The sequence below is a fragment of the Molothrus ater genome, chromosome 16 (genome assembly GCF_012460135.2).
Source record: "Molothrus ater isolate BHLD 08-10-18 breed brown headed cowbird chromosome 16, BPBGC_Mater_1.1, whole genome shotgun sequence".
In the NCBI taxonomy this organism is placed as follows: Eukaryota; Metazoa; Chordata; class Aves; order Passeriformes; family Icteridae; genus Molothrus; species Molothrus ater.
Window position 1 is genome coordinate 7,394,846 of NC_050493.2, and position 16,986 is coordinate 7,411,831.

The 16,986-nt window shown below is 41.3% G+C and overlaps 1 protein-coding gene across 1 annotated transcript in view; it reads right to left on the bottom strand.

Moving 5' to 3' along the window:
- The window catches only part of MOSMO (modulator of smoothened), a 29,564-nt gene extending 12,578 nt beyond the window's left edge, over positions 1-16,986 (bottom strand). The window contains exon 1 of the mRNA XM_036392719.2: positions 16,752-16,986. Coding sequence (XP_036248612.1) covers positions 16,752-16,857 — 106 coding nt within the window. The 5' untranslated portion in view covers positions 16,858-16,986. The remainder of the gene's footprint in view (positions 1-16,751) is intronic.

The following is a 16,986-nucleotide window of genomic DNA, read 5'->3' on the forward strand; positions in this document are numbered from 1 at the left end:
AAATTCGACCTTTATCAAATCAGAGAATGCTGCATGAGTAAATGTTACTGAAGTGGTCCTTATTCTTTTCCAGTAAATCTATTCCCTGAAGTGCCAAAGCATTTCTAACACATTAAAAAACCTCTCAGTAATGACAGTCTGTGTATAACCAGGGCTCCAGTTAATTTCAGAGAAAGATTTTGTGATCATCCAACTCCTCAAAACCACTGGTAATGCTTATTTTTCGACACTGCATATTTTTACTAGAATTAGTGATAAAAAGGCTCTTGAACAAATACACCATCACTGGGGAGCATCACCTACTTAACAATTAAATTTCACAAAACCATTGAGGAAAAGAGGCAGAAGGGCACCAAACCAAGGAAAGGCAAGTCCTCATTCTCCCCCTGGTGCAGATGTGCAGCTGCCAGGGAGCCGACCCCCAAGTCCCACTCCAGCCCCGCGGTGCTCTGCCATCCCTCTCTTGTTTCCCTGGTAACTACAGAGCCACCACGGAGGAATCACACTCTACAGAGAGAAACAAAGATTGCTGCAGCCCTTTAACTCCCCCTCCTCTACATCACTTCTGAATTATTAAAAGTGGCACAGCGATAGCACGGCTGGAAAGCAGCAGCATAATAATGGCCACTCAGATGTTCAGTGTTCATCTGCTACCTGAGTGCCAGGGCACACAAGATCAGGTGTGCCAGATGGACACAGGAGAGGTGCCACTGCCATGAGGAGCTCACCACAGCACAAGAAACAACTAATATGGTAAAAGCAAGATGCAGTGAATGAGGTGGGGCTCAAATGTTAGGATGTCCCAGAGCTCAGCAGCTATGCTGACACATGAACCTCCAAGGCACAAACCCTCAGAACTGCTCTTGCTCAGCCTGGGGTACCTGCTCCTCCTCTGCGCTCCCCTACTGTCCCAACTTGAAGATTAGTTTAGTCTTTACCATCATTTTAGACAAAATGCTATTCCTTGGGTTTAAATGCATCTGCAACCCCTTATATTCGTTGACAACAGCTTCCTTACTTCTACCTCCCATACCACATCCTCAGCAAAATGCTCTATGCTAACATTTAATAAGCATTATGGCCAGTATGCCTTGTGAGGAGGTTAAAACTGGACCTGCCCCCAGAAACTGCCCCCTGCTCTCCCTTCCTCACTGTCCTGATGAGATGGGGTGGTGCTGCTGGAAATGCCAGTTGTGACTGGCAGACAGTTCCTACCCAAAGGAGAGACTTCCCTTTAGTGCACTGTGGACTGTTAAATCATCTCTGCTAAGTGACAAGCACTGTTTAGAGGTTTCTTAATGAGGTGCTGGTGACATAAATCTAGAGCACTGCCAGTGTGGCAAGGACACTGCTAAGTTATGTTTTAGTAATGAGCACAGTACATGGAGCTGTGTTATTTGGGCACACTAAAACATTCATTGCTGCTGGTTAGGTAACAGTCACATGCCAGGGAATGACATATGTGAAGTTAAGGGCACCTCAGTTAAGCCATTCCCAGTAACTCTCACTGGGCCACAGACAAGAACAGCTTGGTTGTGGGATATTTCTAAGCTCAATTCAGCTGATAAACTTGAATGGGAAAAGGTGTAGGTCCAACTAAGAGGAACAGGTTCCAGCAATGAGCAGAACTGTAGCTTGTTGCCCATCCAAGTGGAAACTTGAAAGGTCTAAAGAAAACACAGTGATTTGCTCATGGCAGACTAATTCTCCAGTGTCAAGGATAACCATCAAATTGGCATTGGCCAGCTTGCCTTTAACATGTTTGCTGCTCCTTGCCTGCAAGCAAGCTCTCTGACAGAAGACTGTTTTCAATGTGAGTGAAGCATAGCTGAGGAATTTCTGAGAGAAGCAAACAACACAGCACAGACAGAACAGTTCCAATGCACCTACCCATATAGGAAACAAGGAGGAGGGACTTCCAAGAAGAAAATTTTCAAAGTCATCAAAGGAATTTGGCAGTTGAAGTGGGATGTTTCCCATTCTTACATATGGAATTTATTTTCCTGCAACAGGCACTTGAAGGGGTGTTGCTGTACAAAGGGGGAAGAGAGAATGACTTCTTTAGGTTTATTTATATGTATTTTATTTTGGGCAAAATTTCTATGAATTCTATAGTCTAGGTAGTAGTTTCTTGGAAACAGAGGGCTCTCCCTTCTGCCTTTCCCAAAATCCAGGGAACTGACAGTACTGACCATTCCCTACCACAGTCTTGGAGGTACTCCATACAGTTAATTCTACTTTTTCTGTGCAAAACTGCATTAGGAATCAGGCCCTGTACCTTCTTATGAGATTAGCCATACTCAGAAAAATGCAGGGGTTAGGGGAAAAGTTCTGCCTCTGTAGGATAGGCACCACCTCTGGTGTGAAGAGGAAAAAGATAAGAGCATCCTGCTGGTTTACAAAACCAAGGAGGAAAAAAGATTTAATAATGCTGGGTGAGACCACCAGATCCTGTCCAGCAAGGCCCATGTTGTAAGAGTCAGACAGAATGATGGGATCTCTGCATGTCAGGTCCCACTGAATGAGGCCCACAGGCACAGCTCACAGAATTGCTCTGTATCTACAACTGTTCAGTTACAGCCTTGTAAATTACAGTCATCATCTCAATTTTCAACCTTGACCCACTAAATCAATTTTTAAAAGTTTACAGCCTCAAATAGCATCATATCAGAGCATTTTTAAAAACAGCACATACACATAAATGACTACAACTAAGTAACTATATGCAAGTTGAACACCTGGTCTTCCAGAATTGTGTTTCAGTCACTGTAGGACAACACAGTAACTGAGTAATACCTGGATAGGTATAAAGGGTATAAAGAAGAATCAAAATATAAGATAAGATCAACTGCCAGTCTCTAATCAAGTATGAGAATACAAGGTCTGGTACAGTTCTTACAAAAATAATCACTTCTTTTGTGAGGAATGGAGGTAGTTTGAGTAGATGCTCTTTAGCACTTATGCTGCTAAAATAACTTTGAGGTTACCATGCAAGTACAGCATTCAGGATGCAGCAGAACAGATTGATTCTCTCACTGCGGATGTTCAGGACTTTGTTCAGGTAGCAGATTAACAGGAAACCAAGACCCACTAAAATAAGATTTATGAATGTTAAAGGATGATCTACAGGAAGGCTGAAAAGAATAACAGAGGATCAGCTGCAAAGACACAGAACACAAAACAGTTCAAAACAAACAGACTATAAATTATCTTTCCCACCTTTTGTATGCCAAATCTAATGCTTTTGGCCTTCACTCCAATTTATCTCTCAAATCATCTAATAGGTATCATAACCCTGGGAAAACAGCTTTGGAGTTTCTCACCTTGAAGAAGACCAGATGCAAGATCAATTCATACACCCACTGGATTTATATTGGTATGAAGCAAACAGCTAAAAAATATTTATATGATGTTAAAAAGTCAGTTTTTCATAAAGACCTAGATTTACTTGTCAAGTTCTTGTTACATCTAGAGGGCCTCTTTTAAGAACCTTGATGTAAGAGTCCTTGTTATAAGAGTCCTTGTTGTAAAATAATGCTATTTCTCTTCTACTCCATTTATCCCCTTTTCTCAAATCTGATGCTCTCTTCCTTCCAAAGCAACTTTGAAATGGATCATCCTTCTTGCTCTAGAGATGTAAAGGATATTTACTTGCTTCAGGAACAAAATATTCTTAAAAATATTCATACAGGTGAGGTAATATCCCTGGCTTCAAACACAGCTTATGTTAGCTATGAGGAACCTACCAATTTATCTATATTTAACAATATAATTTCCAGAGAACTGAACTCATTAGATACCATTTTTGGTACTCCTTAGAATCTTACTGACTTTTAAAGAGAAGAATTCCAAATTTTAAAGTCTAAAGCCAATGTCCAAAGAGTTGTGGTATATTAGCAGAAAAGCCTGCCTTGCTGCTGAAGAACATCTGGTGCCAAGTTGCCTTAAAACTTTTCAATTCTGTGTTTGTATCATGCCTAATGCAAACCAAACCCCCCTCCACAAAACCCACAGTCTTCGCCCTCCCTCTTCCTTTCCCAAGGAAAAAAATCAGGGGTCATCTATTGAGAAAGACTTACACATATTAGAAAAGTTTATTACTACAGATGACAATCATTATGATACATTAGTTCTAAGAGATGCCTAAATTGCAGACATTTGGACTAATAAAAAGTGAGTTTATTTCTGAATTCTAGTAACTCTCAATGCCCTGGTGCTTGTGTATTGAGTCTACTTAATGTTTTTTTAATTTTGCAAGCCCTCTCTTTTTTAGATTTTTTTTGTGATGGATCACCAGACTCTCTAAGAGCTACCCTCGGGCACTAATGCAGAACAACTCTCCTGACACAACAAAGGCTGTGTGTTCTCACATATCAGAGCCAAGAAATCTGCCCGTGCTGAAGGTATTCTTTCCTTCAGAAGAAGGTATTCATCCCTACTTCAGAAGACAGCATTAATTAAATGCTGGTTAAAAGGACCTCTAATAAGCTGCATCCTTCTGGTTGTTTATTTTCTAACATTATAAGCATTTTCACAATGGAGCAGTTTTGTCAGTGACTAGAATCTTTACAGTTTCTGAAGTTGCAAGGGCCTGGGAAAAAAGAGAGAACTTTCCTAAAATAAGAAAGCAATGTTTTATTTAATATAAAACACAAACAAAGAATCTAGTTATTTCCATTTTTCCTCCAACCAAAGTAGAGCTACTCAAAATTGACAAAACTCACTGACTAAAAAAAGAAAAGATCAAAGGCAGTGTCAATATTTAAAAGTGATTTTTTTGAGTCAGCCACACCATTTTATGCCATATGTTCAGCTGAAAGCCACAAGCTATGACACCCACAGCTGTTCTGCCATTTAACATCTGATGAGCTTGTGTTCTTTTTAACAGTTAGTTATGTTTGGCTTGAGACAGAGCTGTAAAATGATACCTCTTTATCCAGTCCACCACACAACCCTGCCCCAACCTCCTCAGAAGTGTTCTGCTCAGCACCTGCAGCTGTAAGGGTGATGTGCAACTCTCTGGGGCTGCAGCACCAAGAGCCAGTGACACGAAGTGACTGGGCTGGCACAGCAATGGCAGCACCAGGGTTTGCCATGTGGTACAACAAAACACGACCAGAACAACACAGGAATTCTGGATCTCACAGTGCAGTGGATCACCTTCCACACAGGTGTTTTAGAAGATGGTCTGTTCACAGGCTGGCAACAAATGGACTTCAAAGCCCTCCATTTTTAACTCCTGCATATCCAAAAGCATAATTTCCCCAAGTTAGTTGAGTTATAAACTTATTAGATATATTCAAGCAAATCACAACAGATACACCAAAGTTCCCAAACCACACCAACTAAAGTACCCTATTGCTGTCCCTCTTTTTTATTCATGGAGAGAAAACAACTCTCAACCTTCCTGGTTACAGCCTAAAGCAACTTCTCTAAGATAATGACAAAAGCAATCAACGTAGGGGGAAGATTCAGGCCCTGGCTCTGACTTCAAGATTGCTTGTGCATTTTAACAAATTAAATTCATGACGAGTAAAGATCATCTTCCTCTGTCAGACATAACTGTTGTGCTTTGCACTGATCTCAGCTTGCATCAGACATGCTCCAAGGACACCCACTGATCTGGCTCCTCCATGGCCTCATGAATCACCCAGTGGTGATGGTGAAAAGAGAAGTGCTGAAATGCATTTTGGCATTTATATGGTTAGAAACACATTTGCAAAGTTTCAAACAGCCTAAATACACCTTATGTGCTTCAGTGTTTGCCTACACCTGAGCACAACTTTCTCTTGGTCCACTACTGACAGAATATTTTAGGCCCAGATTACCTGAAAGTACAACAGAGTATGCTAAATAAAGAACAGAACATTCAAACCCCAAACCAAATGTACTAACAATTGTGGCAGTTTCTTTACAGCACATAACTGATGGCAGGATTGTATTTATAGCAATGAGGACATGAGAAGGGAGGTTTGCAGGTAGAAGTAATCCTTCATTAAAACCACTAGAAAAATTGGAAAGATTAAGCACATTTCTGGTCTTGCAAGTCCTTCCTTGGACACACAGGGTACCAACACTATACTCACTGGGGACATACAAGACCCTGTCTCTGTCTACTAGACTTGCTTTTTTCATAAGGCCCTTTTATCAACAGAAGAACAGCACCTATTTACCCAAAGAATGTATTTCATTGCTACTAGAACAGTACTTCAAGTAAAATAAAACTTAACCTTACTTTTTATTCCTAAAGGCACTTTCTAACTGTTGCCAAATCTGTGTATGACATGCTTGTAACAACTGGGAATACAGGTTAAACTGCACTTCAAATAGGGATTAGGTACAGGGCCAAGATTTAATTGTGTACAAGTAACACTTCATGTGCTGAAAGACAGACTGAGATATAGCTTAACTACATACAAGTTGTCCTTCAGGACTGCTGGCACACAGTTTCCTGGCTAATTAATATTTTAAGCCCACACAAATACAAAAGGCAAACTGGAAAATAAAGCAAAACAAACTCCAACCTTCTTCTGCAGTAATAATTCTCAAATTTAGGCATTTACTTGCTGTTCACATCACAACAAAAATATTAAAAACAAAGAACAATAGGAATGCAGGAAGCATAATCAGGATTTATCCTGAAGTACGTATTTTCCTATTGCTTTTGCTAGGGCAAGTCCTTGTTTTAGAAGCCTGCATAATTTAAGCCTGAATTATTTAGGCAATTAACAGGTGCTGTCTGTGTGGTGATAACACTTTCTCCCTTATCACAAATTGGCATCTACAAAAATAGACTGCTGGAGTCTGGAGAGTTCTCTTTTATTTTTTTTACTAGTATAAGAGAAGACAGACCATTCCTGAACAGTTAAATTTGCACTTCACTGAAGTAAAATACCATTTTATTAAAACAATGAGCAGGACTGTTCTTGAAAAGCAACCAAATGTTATATAGTGCTTCAAAGAATGTATCTGTTAACAGATGTTTATACAGTTGTTATATTGACGTTTTGAAACAGATTCATTCTAATTTTAGATTTTATATAAACAACCAAGAGATCCTCTGTTCTTATCACCAACTTCATCTTACTGAACATCTACTTACAGGGAACATTTACTTCAGCTTACATTGGGCATAAGTCAACAGACTTCTGTTTGTGAAACAGCAACTGCTACTTCTGGCCTTTACTCTCTTTATTTCATCATTTTTCATGTATTAAACTTCAGAATGCTTCTTGAAATTGGTGACTGACCCAGAAATATTTCACTGAAAGAATTTATGGGACCACATTAAAAATTCTGGGCCTTTCAATCTCTTCAGGTTTCCTGTACAATCTTGTTGCATAGTTTTTAAATTGAATTAAGTGTGGGTTTAAAAAGCAAAGTGAAACATGCTTCTTCCCACGAGTTTCTACGATGGAGAGCACATCATTAACGCACGAATTTAGGTGCACAATTCGTTTCAGAATGCAATTCAACCTAAGGAAAATAAAAAAGTTCTTTCTTCACCCTTGTGACTTCTCTTCCCCCACAGTATGAAACGCCTACAATGCTCCTCACATCAACAGGCACAGAGGAAGCAGCAGTGCCTTTTCTCCTCTACAAGAAAGGAAATCAGATTCTTCCAGTGTTGCAGTTCTGGAGCTGACACTTCCACTGACCGTGGGAATACTGTTGGATTACTGTCTATGATTGAGAAAAAATATCTCTTAATGCTCAATGTTGAGTATTTCTCTTTTGTATAGAGAAGATCAAATATATCAAAGCAAGTTTTCAAGTCAAACAAGTCACCCACTACACAGAAGTCATTTTTCTGGAAGCGTGAAGCCCATGACAACCCTTCATGAGTTTTCTTCACTTTACTTTGGAATAAAGACATTACAATTAGAGGTTGTTAATGTTTGATACATTAAGTTCACACTGATGAAGTCACCAACAAAATCATTCCCCCTTACTTGTATATTTGCCCTGCTTATCAACAAAGTCAGGATCCCTCTCATTTCTGTGTATACAAAGATTTTATTGCAGAACTTAGTATATATGCCATATATTTGAGAAAGTATGAAGAATCTAGATTCAAAGCAGCCCTTCTGAAATATTCACAGCAAAACAGTTCTGAGGTACACTGAATGATCATATGTCCTGTTCTGATCCCTTAAAATACAACTAAATCATGTTGCTGCCAATAGCAGAAAGTAGTCACAGCAAGAGAAGTAGAAACCACTTCAGAACAACCTGGGTGAAAGAAAGCAAAGCCCAGGAATAAGAACTGCAGGAATACAAACTGGGAAGCTGGCTCCATGATGAGCACTACAGAAATAACCTACCTGACTTTACTGTCTATGAACACTGTCATTTGATTATTAAATTCTTGGATGAACCAAGCTCAGAGACAGCCCAGTGCTTTTAATGCAGAGTGCAAACAATGGCACAGAGAATTGCTCACCACCAAGTAAGTTCAAGGCCAAATGTGAACTGTCTTCAACTGGACAAGTATTTAAACATCCAAGTGGGTTATTAATCACTACACCTTGAGAGACTGTCATCCTTAATGATCCCAAAGTGCTTTGTAATTTATGGCACAGAACTGCAGCTCCCAGGAGGTTTTTGGGTAGCAGCCAACTGTTGCCTATTGCACTGGGCTGTGCTGGCTTTGAACACTGCAGTGAATCACTGGGAGGCTTTTGCTGTCCTCACAAGGGAGCATTTTAGATTATCCCAAGGACCCAGATGGAACAGACTGAGTATGTTTTACTCAAAGACAGGAACCAGGCCCTACACACACTCTGTGAATTTTGAACCTCAGCTCTTAGCAGCAAGCATTTCCTACTGGATTAGCCCATCCCACACACAAACCATCACAATCAGACATCTCCTAGCGCACCCGAGAGACCAAACTCTTGCCATCAACTCTACTTACAAAATTTAAAATATGTATACAAGACAATACATCAGACAGGAAATAAAGTTATATCAGAGGAAGAGCTCAAAAGTTTCACCCTGTGAAGGGATGTAACCTGTGACCATTGATTCCATATAGATCCCTACAGAATCAGGCCAGTGCTTTGCCAGCCTGGTTTGTTTCCCTTCTCCTTAAAACAGACACGTACCCTGCACAGATCCTCTTCTTGGCCATATCTCCAGTTTTTCAGATCTGTGTATATCTCCATCAGTCAGAGGCTTGGGGAAGAAAAGTGAAATTGAGCAAAGCAGCTGAAGCATACATAAGGGGATTGCTGCAAAATTATCAAAGAACTTTTTTCCTACATATAGCCCTTACTAATAAAAAACTCTGTCAACTACTAAATTTGTAGGTGCTGTGAATTACAATAAAAACTTACAACTTCCTAGGTAATAGGAAAATGATTTTTAAATTTAAAATTGTATGAACTAAAAATTTTAAATAATTTTATAGTTTTCCCAAATAACTTTGTAGAAGAATAAAACAGCCTCCATATTGTATTTGTTCCACCATACAACAAACATAATGTTGCATCTGTTTCTAAAATAGATAGCAGCATTTATTCTCTGTGTGAAGTTCAAAATACTTCCTCATCCATGAGTTCCTTCAGTTACATTCTTCTGAAATACAAAGGTCTCAACCACTGCTGGAAAAGAATTCAAGAACGAGGTGAAGAACTCCTGTCTAAGATGAAAATCCTACACACTGCACAGCATGAAAATAAATGGGGAAAAGTTGAGCTGTTGTGAACTACCTATGAAAAAAAAAGTAGGTCAAGCTTAAAAGTTTGACCTACTGATCTTCTTTGCTTTGGCAAAAGTACAAATGGAGTTTACATAATGCTGCTCACATGTAAGTGCTGGCTGGAAACTTAACAATACAAATGTTTTTAATAAGCCCCAGCCATTAACAGGATTTCTTTTTTTTTTATTATTTCAGACAATTTTACATCTTTGTTTTGCAGTACACACTATTGAATCCTTACTCTTAAGACTCATACATTTAAGTTACTCTTGTGTTGATTTCAATGTAAGTTTGTGGCAACAAATGTAATACACACACCTCAAATCAGGTCTAAGTTAATTTAAAAAACAGAGGAAAGGCAGGTTACTTCCTGAAGACACAAAGGTGAAGTTTCAACAGGGCACCTTCCCCACAGACAAACCATCAGTGTATAAAGCAGCTTTACAGTTACATACATCTTGAGTAAAGCACAGGATGGACAGAAAACAAATCTGTATCTGCACATAAAATAGAATTTAGTCCTGTAGGAACTGTGAACACTGCTGGTAAGTAAATAAAAAGGTTATTCCAAATATCTGAAACTCAAATACCTTATGTAAAGCACCTACTACTAGAAAAGCCAAATGAAATGCCTGTTATTCTGTGATTGCTCCCCTTAGTTTAATAAAGTAAAACTGTGATAGGAAACAAAAGTAAAAAACAAAATGAAATTAAAGCTTTGCTGCTAATGCTAATAGAAGTTACTGTGATAAAGATACCATCTCTGTTTTACAGAGGAAGAAACTGAGGTACTACCACAATAATTTACCAAAATCCAAAGTCAGCCATGCCAGATGCTGGATTTGAAAGTTATTGGCTCCCAGGTCTGTACAATATAATCAGGTATTTCTTACCTAACTCTAATTAGAGAGTGAGGAATTCAACAGGATTGGTGGAAGGCAAACTAACAGTTTTGTACCTTTTTGTATGCTAAAGTGAAAACAAAACATGCACCTAACAGGAGCAGCATGAGTTTGTATTTGTTCAAAAGCAGATGTAAAACATCAGTTCCTCTATGGACAAAAACAATTGGCTCTCTCATGTCTTCTCTGGCAGGCTCAAATAACCAGGCTGACACAGCTCTCTTTCATGAGATTCTTCCTACACATAAAATAGTTCCATATGTTTAAATGCTGAGTGGTTGAGTAAGCACAAAATTAATCCATTACAACAATGCCTTTCTATTGATTTTTCTTGTGCCTTAAGGCCTGGTCGATTACAGAACCCAAGCACAATTCAAACACTCTGCTTCGTCACATTTTTACATCCACTTGAAAGACATCTACAGACACAAAGTGGAATGGAAATGTTCCTTTTAAAGATGGCACTGACCCTCCCAGTCCAGGCAGACCCATTAACAGGCCACTCTTATTAGAGTATTCAGATTATATGGGTTCAGAATCTTGTTCTTGTTTGGGTTTGGTATTGTTGTTTTTAAAGCAGTGGCAAATTCTCTGGAATGCAAGTGCTGCTGGCAGAGCCTGCATCTTAGGAGCAGGAAGTCCTCATCCCTCACTGTGGGCATCAGCAACACATCACAACCCACCACCACCTTTCCCTCCTTCCTCATACACCTGGGAGCATCCATCAAAGAAATGTGTTTTTCTGAAAATGATGTCCTACAATCTAATTTTAACACTCTGATGTTCAGATGGCTTGGGAGATTGCTTTTCAGCACTCACCTCTAGGACCTGATGGTACATAAATCTTCATTCTCTGTATCATCCTCCTTTTATCTGTATTCTCAGCATGCAATCCAAACAGGTTCATGAAAGGGCAAATAACTTCTCCTGTCACAGTCACTACATGATAGCACAAAAAACATTAGGAAAAAGTAATTTTGTAGAATTGCTTCCTACCATGTCCCATCACTTTCTACTGAGAACAGCTGGGAGATGCATACTGTGTTTTTTTGAGTATATTGCAAGGTGCTTAACAAACAATCACCAGAACCCTTTTACAACCAGTTTTGAAAAGCCAGCTATCCACACATCACAAAAACAACACTATCTCCTTCAGAGGACAGCACAATGGCTGCTCTATACCATGACTTGTCCTCAGGGGAGCATTGTACATGAACAGTCTCTCAGCACAGGCCCTGAAGGGCAGAAGTCACTGGTAATATGTCATATTGACTTCTACATATCACTACTTTTTGAGCAGACAACTTCATTTAGAACAATAATGCCAGCTGGAACTCAAGTGTACACCTCTTTAAGTTGTGGATACTTTATTTACTTTATCTGTTTTATTCTATTTAGAAGTACTGTTTCCTTTGAGCACCTTCATGTGGTCTTGGGTTTATGCCATGTATAGTCAGTGCTCCAATTAGAGAAAAATATTTCAGTGGTCTCAAGCTCTGCAGGAGCCAGGAATCACTGCCTGGTTGTACTACCTGTGATAGGTCATTAAGCTGATCCCAACAAAGCTACAGGTCCTGCTGGACCCGTGAAACAGAATTCCTCAGGAAGAGCTATGACATACAGAGGAATAACACTGGACATCAGTCATTTTTCACTAAGTGCTAGACAACTCATTCCACAGGAGCAGGGAGTTCACTGCCTCAGGAGGAATGGCCTGCTGCACAGAGCCTGCTCTTCTGTAAGACCACTGCATCTGAAATCATCCTTCACAAATAAAAAAGTAACTGAGTATGCAAACCCCAAGAACTACACATAACACTTTAGAAGATACACAGAAAGGCAGTACTGGTAAACAGACAACTTTAAACAAATGTTATATTCTAGATTTACAATTCATTATCACTCTGTTACTGCACAGCAAGATACAGAAGGCAGTTTAAATGAAAAGTATAATTCCTAACACAAGTGGCCTTGATACTTTTGTCATAGATTCAGGATGAAATTGGAAGCTCTGCTGAACACAAATATGTTGGGCATGTGCTGAGTGCCCTGGCCATAACATTGTACTGTGTACTGCTCCCTGGTGACCTGTGGATCAGCACAGGAGGATGTGATGTGTCCTTGCTTTAGGAGTTACCCATCAGTTCAGCACCCCTAAATCCTGACACCCATGTTAACTCAAGGACTGCTATAAAAAGGGTACAAGTTGTTCTGTAAATTGGAATCAAATGAACAATCATGCTACATAGGAAGGGATGACTAAGCCACATAAACAAACTGATAGCTTAGCTTTCTGAAGGGAGATTTTACTTGATTAAATTATTCCCTTGAATTACTTGACCTATCCTAAACCCCATAAAAGCAATTCAAATTGTCAATCCCCCGCATGTACAGCTTTTAATGTCTCTAATTTCAACTGTGCATACTATTCATACCATTTTTCCTATAAAAGAGTTGAGAGCTGAAGCTAGAGCTGCTTCTATCCCCCTTCCTCCCCTACTGAAGACAAAATATCAAAATCATTAAAGACCCTCCCACACAAAAAAAAGGAACATATGGAGACAAAACTATCAGCTTATAAAGTTCTTTGCAGAAGTGTAGAGATACAGGAGCAAAATTCCTTCCTACTGAAATCAGTGGCACTTTGGGCATTGGCTGAAATTAAAGCCAACTCTGTCCTTATTTCTCACACAGAGTGTCAGTTTGATAAGAAAAGGCAGTCAGTGCAAGAATACTGAGCAGCCATTGGTTTCCAGACTGGAGTTATCAGTGTTCTGTACTTGCACAGCAAGCATAACAAAACCTCACAGAGAACTCACTGTAAGAAAAATCTATTTAATTTTCATCTTTCTTTTACCATCTTAAAGATGTATGAAATATCTGAAACCAAGTTAATGAACAATTCTTACAAAACTACATCAAGAAAAAGTGTCCAATAGAGACTTGGACCCATGCTCACAAAGGTGTAGTTCCTCTGGCCTAAGGACAGACAAGCATCTGAGACCTTCAATAATCTCAGTTGCAATCCTTTGCTGATAATTGCTGGGGAGAAATTTCTATAGACAACATTTTTCAAATTACTATAAAACTTATCTTTAAGAGTAATTTTAGGAGACTAATCAGCCCTTCTATATTGATTTAAAAAAATTGAAAACTATCTCGATTTTTCAGAGAAGTAATAAAGCCAGTGATTTATTTTGCTATCCAATTTAGCTGAAACTCATCACTATCTCTGGAGTAAGAGGTACATATTGTTTAGCATTCAAATCAGGTATTTTTTCCCTGAAACATAAGCCCAGGTTCCCAACCTTAGTGGCTGTAAACAGCTCTGAATGAGCCAACGCAGCGCTGCCTTCCCAGGTTTGCCAAGACCTCTGCTCTCTGCCATGCTCAAACAGCTGCAGTATTGAGGAGACCAGGCTGTTCCACACTGCCTTCCAGAACCCCAGGACAGCAGCCAAGCAGACAAACACTCTTACTCCCCTTCCTCCTCACTACCAGGCTGACTTGTAGGGGCAGAATCTAGAATAATTCCCACAGGAGATGAACCTAAGAACACAGAGATAAAGCAAAGAAATATTTTCTTTTACCAAATAGTTCCTTTCACCAGCCGAGCGCAGGATGCTCCAGAAAACCCCTGCTTCTTAGTGGCACATATGGAAGCTGGATGCCTTGGATGTGCTCCAAGCACAGCCGTCTCTGAGAGTCCCTGACTGTCACCAGCAGCTGGGACAGGTTCCACCAGCAGGGCTGTGCCCTCCTGTGCCACAGCTCTGCCCAGCAGCCTCTGGGTAATGAATGGCACTCATGAAAGCATCCAGCTCATAATTCAATACTAGAGGAAGTCCTTGGTTCAATGGGCATCTCCACACTTCCTTTATTTGCAGTTTGGGCAAATGGCTCATTTTAGAAGGTCTGAGCACCAGAAATAAACATTTGTATTGCTTTTAAGCACAACTCTTATAATACTGCATTGAATCCTATATCAATAAAAATCTACAAAAGAGTCATTAAGGATGGTAGCTCTCCCTTTATGGTTTTATCAAGACAACAATTTGTTTGGCTTCAAAATAGAGCAAATGAAAAAAAAGGTTTAGGTCTGTCAAAATATTCTTTGACTGCTGAAGTCCCTCAGAAAAATCCAGATTTCATGTTTGCCAGCCTAATTAAAACTGTTAGTTGCACCTCAGAAATGGCAGATGATTCTCAAGTAATCATCCACTAAGTAAAGAAATAATGATTGCTGCTTAAAATATTTTAGGACACAATTTTTGTATCACAAAGAGATAGAAAACATTTTTCTTTACAAAATAACATAATGGACTGTGCTTAGTTCCCAAAGGACTGTTTCTTCCATGAGCACTTTTTTCAGAATAGTTTTTGTTATCTCCTTTCTATAGATGCAGAGAGAATCCAACAACTTACACATTGCACAAAATCTGCTAACATGAGGCAGGACTTCAGAAGGACATTTAAATATTTGAAATTAATACCATTTTATTTGACTTTAAGCCCCTGAAGAAGGGCTCATTACCACAGCACTGCTGTTAGGTGGAATTATAAGAGAAAAGAAGCAGCTATTTTATCTAGCCATAGGCAGGAAAATCATCACAATTAGCTACAGGAGGAATGGTGAAGTCACCCAGGGAGTTCCTGAAGGCTGCACTTGGGGAAGGGACTCGTTCCTTCCCTCTGAACCATGCAGGAAAGTCTGGCTTCTAGACTAGGTAATTAGAAACAAATCAAATAAGCCATAAGTACAGTCTGGTCAGAGTACAGTCACCAATCCCAAATAGTTTTTAATACTCTACTTCATTAGAATAAAGGAAATAGGACACAACTTGAATCAGTTCAACTGTTCACATGCATTGAATACCAGGCATGGAAGATGCAAGCCAGATGAAGAAAATGTTTCAAGTCCTCTGCAAGAATTTATGACAAAAGTCTTTACAACCAGACAGTTTTCTCTGTACTAACCTGTGGAAGCATTTTTCCAAGCATTTTTTTTTTTTGCTAGGAAATCATAAGTTTAGGAAAAGTCACAGAATCACAAAATCTCCTGAGCTGAAAGGGGCATCAAGTCCCATCAAGAGGGATCATCAAGTCCCAGTCCTGGCTCTGCACAGGACAGCCCCAAAAATCACACCATGTGCCTGACAGCACTGTCCAAACACTTCCTGAACACACAGAGGTGTAATGCTGTGATCACTGCCCTGGGGAGCCTGGTCAGTGCCTGAGCAGCCTCTGATCCCCAGCCCAAACCTCCCTGACCCAGCTGCATGCTGCTCCCTCGGCTCCTGTGGCCGGTCAAAGTGGTTAAGTTAGTTTAATCTGCTGGCAGTAAGGATGGCTTCCTTTCCTGACAGGGAGCTTTGGGTTCCTCTGGGACATGAGATCAAAGAGCTGCCCTCCTCCTGTTCTCTCTCCCTGCTCCACTGATCAGAACATGCAGGTCTTTATCAACGGACTGAAATAAATTGTTCATAAACAATCACATCATTAGTAAAAAGAAAGATGCTCAAATCCTTGTTCGTTTAAAGTAAACAATGCCACACTCTAAAATAAAAGCCACATGGGATCCCGGCTTAAAAGCTGATAAAAATCAGCACGCAGGAAATATTCTGGGGAAAAAAAAAAAAGATGTAGGGAAGCAAGAACTTCCCTGCAACAAAGGGAACGTCAGTGTAGTACGAGAGACTCCAAACCTGCCGCAAAGTAAGCAGAGATAGATCTCAATTCCCTGTCCAAGGTGACGGCACCTGGGAGGCGCAGGCAGGGATGCTGCCCTGGCCCTCAGCTCCGGGCTGGGGGGCTCTGCAGGACCCCTCGGGAGACCGGGCTCGGCCGAGGCGGCCGGGAGGCACCGCCGGGGGCTCTGCCGGGGCTGGGTCCCACCAGCTCCCCCGGCCACTTCAGTCGCCGCCGCCCCGGGGGAGCGGCCCCGGGAGCCCCCGGGACCCGGCCCAGCCGCTCCTGGGCCCCGCGGGCGGCAGCCCCCGGGCTGGGCTCCCTCCGGCCCCTCACGGCAGCCCCACCGCCGCCCGGTCCCGCGCCCCGCCCGCCCCGAGCCCCCCGAGCGCTGCCGGAGCCCTCTCCCGGCCACCTGCCGCACGCCGCAGGCGGGTCCCGCCGCCGGCCGCCCTCACCCGCGGACTCGCCGGTGTTGATCCAGTCCGGGTTCGCCAGGCTGGCGATGGCGAAGATGTCGGCAGCCAGGAAGAGGCATCCTGAGATGATGGTCAGTTTGTCCATCTCCTCCGGCTCCGGCGGCACCCGGCTCCGGCCTCCGCCCGGCTCCCGCAGCGGGCCCGGGCCGGGGGCGCCTCACGGCCGCGGCTCCATGGGCCCCGCGCCGCGCTCGGCGGCGGCGGCAGGAACGGA